This window comes from Rhinolophus sinicus, linkage group LG03 (genome assembly GCF_036562045.2).
Source record: "Rhinolophus sinicus isolate RSC01 linkage group LG03, ASM3656204v1, whole genome shotgun sequence".
Classification (NCBI taxonomy): domain Eukaryota; kingdom Metazoa; phylum Chordata; class Mammalia; order Chiroptera; family Rhinolophidae; genus Rhinolophus; species Rhinolophus sinicus.
In genome coordinates, this window is record NC_133753.1 from 8539370 (window position 1) to 8545369 (window position 6000).

At 36.6% G+C, this 6000-nt stretch overlaps 1 protein-coding gene across 13 annotated transcripts in view; it reads left to right on the forward strand.

The window, feature by feature from the left end:
- DICER1 (dicer 1, ribonuclease III) overlaps positions 1–4990 on the forward strand; it is a 72477-nt gene extending 67487 nt beyond the window's left edge. For all 13 annotated transcript variants that reach the window (XM_019746130.2, XM_074326981.1, XM_074326984.1 and 10 more), the window contains 2 exons: positions 85–160; positions 500–4990. In XM_019746130.2, coding sequence (XP_019601689.2) covers positions 85–160; positions 500–665 — 242 coding nt within the window. In that variant the 3' untranslated portion in view covers positions 666–4990. The remainder of the gene's footprint in view (positions 1–84; positions 161–499) is intronic.
- Positions 4991–6000: the final 1010 nt, after the last annotated feature.

Genomic DNA, 6000 nt, shown 5'->3' on the forward strand with positions numbered 1-6000 from the left:
TTGGCTCCCCTTCGAAAGCAGCAAAATCAAAATTAAAAGCAACTTCAAGGATATTATTCACAGTATTCTTTCATTTGATTATAGAAAAATTTTCTGCAAATGTGCCCCGTTCCCCTGTGCGAGAATTGCTTGAAATGGAGCCAGAAACCGCCAAATTTAGGTAAGCAAAAATGTGCATGGAAAAAATTAACTTACTTAAAACCGGAGGGGAGGGGGGGAGTCTCACAGATGCCATAAACTAATGATTCTGGAAAATATTTACACTGGGGCGTGCTCTTATGCAATTGCCACTTGGAGTCTGATTGACTTCTGGCTTTGTTTCTATAAAGTGATGCTGGATTAAAATGCTGTCGGTGATGTGTGATAAAGTCACCGTGCACATTTCCTTTGTGTGGTGTCAGCTTGTGTCCGGGACTCGGCTGACTGCTCGCTCAGTGCTGACTGACAATGATAATAAATACTTCTGACTTCTAATTCAAGCTGTTTGGCCTCCTTACAGCCCGGCTGAAAGAACTTACGATGGCAAGGTCAGAGTTACCGTGGAAGTAGTAGGAAAGGGGAAATTCAAAGGTGTTGGCCGAAGTTACAGGATCGCCAAATCAGCAGCAGCAAGAAGAGCCCTACGAAGCCTCAAAGCTAATCAACCTCAGGTTCCTAACAGCTGAAAACCCTTTTTAAAATTTACAAAAAGCAGAATTAAGGTGGAAAATATTTAAATTGAAGAGGATGATTTAAAGTTGATACTGAGCGGAATGAATTGAAGGCAGAATTTAAAGTTTGTTTGATAACAAGATAGATTGCAGAATAAAACATTTAACATATGTATAAAAATTTTGGAACTAATTGTAGTTTTAGTTTTTTGCGCAAACACAATCTTGTCTTCTTTCCTCACTTCTGCTTTGTTTAAATCACAAGAGTGCTTTAATGATGACATTTAGCAAGTGTTCAAAATAATTATTGAGTTTTTGTTTGTTTGTATGTTGGTTTGTTTTAGTTTAATTTCTGTCACCTTTGCTTAGTGTTAGGAAGCCACGGAGCTGAAACCACACAGTCCCTAGAATTGTATTAGAGTTCTCCTGCCATCCCCCATGTCCGTGCAGTGGTGCCAGTCCCACATAGTCGGTAAGCTGAATAGAATGGTGCGGTTTGCCGAGAGGAGAGGTGTGCCAGTGTCGTCCTTTCTTTCCATGTTCTATTGTGTAAGATGATGTTCCCGGTCGCTGTTGCACTTAATAGTAAGGGACAGGTTTCTAAGTCGCATTGGCTGGCATGTTGGTGAATCAGATTTTAGTCTTCTCATGCCGCACAGTCTTGCATAAAAAAGGTTCTTGCCTTAAAAGTAACACCCTCGTGGATGGTCTTTAATTTCTTATCTTTTTGGAACAAACTGTTTTACATTCCCTTCATTTTATTATGCATTAGATGTTGAGACAGTGTGATATTTACAACTCACTAGTATAGTTGTAACTTAACTTATTACAGGATATTACAGTTTCTGTCATATGTGTACTGAAGACATTTTAAAAACCAGATTATGGAGTCTGGATTTTTTTTAAAACACCACAATAAAAATGATCTTTAGCTAAATACCCAATTTTACTAAAAACCTCCCGCTAGGTAGTGCCACTGATGGAAATTGTTTGTGGCAAATAATTTTGCCCTGTAGGCTGTTTCTCTTACAAAATAAACTTTAGACATATCACACCTAAAATATGCTGCAGATTTTATAATTGATTGGTTACTTATTTAAAGAAGCAGAACCCAGCACCTTTACCCTTAGTCTTCTCACATAAATTTCTTACTGTACTTTTCACAGTGTTGCATGCGTATTTCACCTACCAAAGCTGTGCTGTTATTGCCATGAAAGTTTAACGTTTGCGATAAACTGCCGTAATTTTGATACATCTGTGATTTAGCTCATTAATTTAGATAAACTAGCTCATTATTTCCATCTTTGGGAAAAAAAAAGACATTTTTAGGCATTTGCCTAAGTTTCTTTAATTAGACCTATAGGCACTCTTCACTTAAATACCTCAGTTCTTCTTTTCTTTTGCATGCATTTTTTCCCCTGTTTGGTGCTATGTTTATGTATTATGCTTGAAATTTTAATTTTTTTTTTTTTTGCACTGTACCTATAATACCTCTTAATTTACCTTTATAAAAGCTGTGGGTCGGTTTTGCACTCCCACCAACATACCAGTAGAGGTTTGCTGCAATTTGCCCCATTAATTATGCTTGAAGTTTAAGAAAGCTGAGCAGAGGTGTCTAATATTTTCCAGCACATGATTCTGAACTTGACGCTTCATGACATGCTGCACTATGTTTAAATTGAAGTTCAAGACGTACTTCTCGCTTTATCTGCAGCACCCGCCCCCAGGGAAGCACCTCTGCACGTGTCATACAGAAAACTGTCAGCTCCACTTGCTAAGGAGACCTGAGTGAAGGGCTGTTAAGCTTCTCCAACGCTATTTGTTGTCTCCAAACTTAAACTTAAATTGAGCTCTGAGTTATTAAATGAGTTTTTGAGCAAATTAATTTGGGCGGCCTTGTCTTTAAAATACTGAATTCTGATTTGGAACCTTAGATTTCTATTTGTTTTTTTTTTAAAAAAACCTCAACGTAAGATCTGGCAAGTTAAAACCAGGCAGTTCTTGAATTCTATAACTGTAAGCGTGAACAATGACCAAGTAAGGCTGGATGTGAATTTTACTTGTGAGGGAGGGTGATTTGTGATGCCATTGTGTCACAGATCTCTTGATAATTTATAAACTACCTGATGCCAGGAGCTTAGGGCTTTGCATTGTGTCCAAGGCACTGATCCCAGTGTTAAGGGATTCTCTCGCCTCCTGGCACAAAAATCAGTTTGTTTCACAGTTAAATTCCCATTGGGAGAAAAATGCCTCAATATATTTTGTAACCTTAAGAAGAGTATTTTTTGTTAATACTAAAAAGTTCAGACTTGGATATGATTAGGTCATACATTCTCAGGGGTTCAAATTTCCTGCTACCATTCAAAATGTTTTATCAACAGCAAACTTTAGCTATTTCATACTTTTTTTTTTTTGGCTGGAGAAATATAGCTGATTTTATTTTGTGACTCACACTTTGAAGCATTCTCTGACCCCCTGGTTCCTACATGAAAAAATAAAAGCTACGAGTTAGACTATGAAACGGTTATGAACGCTCTTGTGCTGCTGATGTTTAATGCTGTAAAGTTTTCCCCAGTTCAGCTTGTTGAATGAAATGTTTCTCATCCATTAATTAAGGAAAAGAAATCACTCTTTCGCCCCAGTTTCCAACCGTGTGTGTCATCCTTTTGTTGCTGTGATTGCGATGTGAGACCGAATGTCAAATGGACCACCTACCTAGTGGGAGGTGTCGTGCTTCAGGCACACGCGTGAAGGAAGGAGCGGGGAAGGGCCTTGGAAAGCAGCTCTAGCAATTCCTGACGATGATTGTGCGGAGGTTAGGTGGCGTGAACCTTCATTGTAAATGTTTTTAATTTCTTTTATAACACACTTTTCAGCTGTCCTAACTATGCTGCGTTTTGTAATAGCTTTTGTCCCCCCTCTCCTGTTCATGTAGCACAGATGACCATTGCACTTGGTACCATGCTTTACCTCATTTCAAGGAAAATATACTTAACTGAAAGGAAAAAATGTGGTTTGGCCTCGCTGCTGTTTTGATTTACCGAATTTGAAAAAGATAATTATAATGCCTGCAATGTGTCACATACTTGCACAACTTAAATAGGTCATTTTTGTCTGTGGCATTTTTACTGTTTGTGAAAGTATGACAAAGATTTGTTAACTGAACTCTTAATTATGTTTTAAAAGTGTTTGTTACCTTTTTTTTCTTCTTTCTTTTACGTTATGTGAAACAATTAAATTTAGAATGACCTCTAACACTCCTGTAATTATCTTTTTAAAATACTAATATTTTTATTTTCTTAATAATAGCTTGCCCTCAGAAAGATTCAAATTACCCTGCCTAAATAAGCAAGAGACTTGAGGCTACTTTGGTTTTGTTGGTTCAGTTCATAAATACAATTATTCACAATCAGTCGGCTCTTTTAGCATCACCTGAAATCAGACGGTGACTGCAGAGGACAGAAGAATCTAAACCCAGACCTACCACAGTTTAGTCTTAAGGCCCAGATTTAAAACTTTATATCTTGCTCTGTTAGGGTATCTAACCCCTTTATACAAAATTTATACCACCAAACAGACCTGGATATTTTTATTTAAACGGCATCTGAAATTAGGGTAAGACTCCTTAACCAGTTTGTGTTATCCGTGGAAGAGAAACTCATGTCATGTTTATTACCTATATGGTTATTTTAATTACATTTACATAGGTCTATTTTTTCAACCACTGATTACTTTTCAGGAATTTAATTATTTCCAAATAAATTTCTTTATTTTATATTGTACATGAAAAGTTTTTAAGATATGTCGAAGACCAAGAATATTAAAATGATTTTAAAAGTTGTTGGAGACGCCAGTAGCAATATCTAGGAAATTTGCATTGAGATGATTGTATTTTCCACTAGCAGTGAAAATGACCTTGCAGAACTAACTTGTAAATATATTTTAATCATTAATTGCTTTTTTTTCCTAGTCTATTTTTATTTGGATGTTAACCACAGACAATTTCAATTTTATAGATGCGTTCAGAGTTCACTGCAGCGGCAGGTTGCATAGCAAAAATGCAAAGGTGAACAGGAAGTAACGTTTCTGGCTTTTCTGCTGTAAATAGAGTGAAGGAGAATGACTAAAATCATGTAAAACTAACATGTAATTTGATCGACAATACAGTATTTACCATCACATGCTGCAGCTGTTTTTAGGGAACACGATGTAACTCATTCACACAGTAAGCGCGCTGCGGAAACTTGCAGTCTGCACCTATGGGTCACAATTATACCTTTAGTCGTTTTTTTGTAATAATTGTAGCTGAGTAAATCTCCAATAAAGTTATGGTCTGTTCATTTTGTGTCCTTTTATCTTTTTCTTTTCTCAATTTGATTCAGTGCAAGTGGGTGATAAATAGTCATTAAAACCGTTAAAACTTTTAATTCCACAGTTGTATGAAAATGCATATTTTAACATGATGAAATCTTGTTTACCAAGTTCTGCTTCACATCTACTTCTAGAGTTAGTATAGGAACAATTGTCTTTTTCTTTTCAAGATTTGAATAATCCCAGTTTATTTTTCTGAAATTCTGCCACATTGATATGATCCAGGTCCTGGGTTATTTATGATAGATTTGACACATTCCTTAAGAGAATTTGGTTATTCTGAAATCAAGTGGCCAGAATGTTAGCTTCCAGGGTTTTATGACCCGCTTCCAAATTATTGGTTAAGAAAGAATGTTATTTTTTTCAAGCTTTGACCCAACCTTTTTGTAACCTGTAAACTAAGCACTAATAGAATGACTTGGCTGGGAAAACAAGATGGTAAGTATAAATTTCTTAGAACGAGAAAAAAAATTAGTTTGCCTTTAGAAGAGTTTAAATTAATCCCTTCCTTTTCCCTCCCTCTCACTTCTTTAAACTAAAGAAGAAAAAAGTATATATGCAAGGCCTGACAATTAAGTTCGTGAACTTGTTGCAACGATGTTGCTAACCTTTTTTGATATCAGCGGGATTATTCATAATGAATTTGTACCAGTGGACAATTAGTTAACCAAGTTTACTATTTGAACGTGCTGAAAAGGCTGTGTGAAAAAGTTAGACGACCTGAACTTTTCACCAACAATTCATGGCTCTTGCATCACGACAATGCACCAGCTCACACAGCACTGTCTGTTAGGGAGTTTTTAGCCAGGAAACAAATAACTGTGTTGGAACACCCTCCCTACTCACCTGATCTGGCCCCCAATGACTTCTTTCTTTACCCGAAGATAAAGGAAATATTGAAAGGAAGACATTTTGATGACATTCAGGACATCAAGGGTAATACGACGGCAGCTCTGAGGGCCATTCCAGAAAAAGAGTT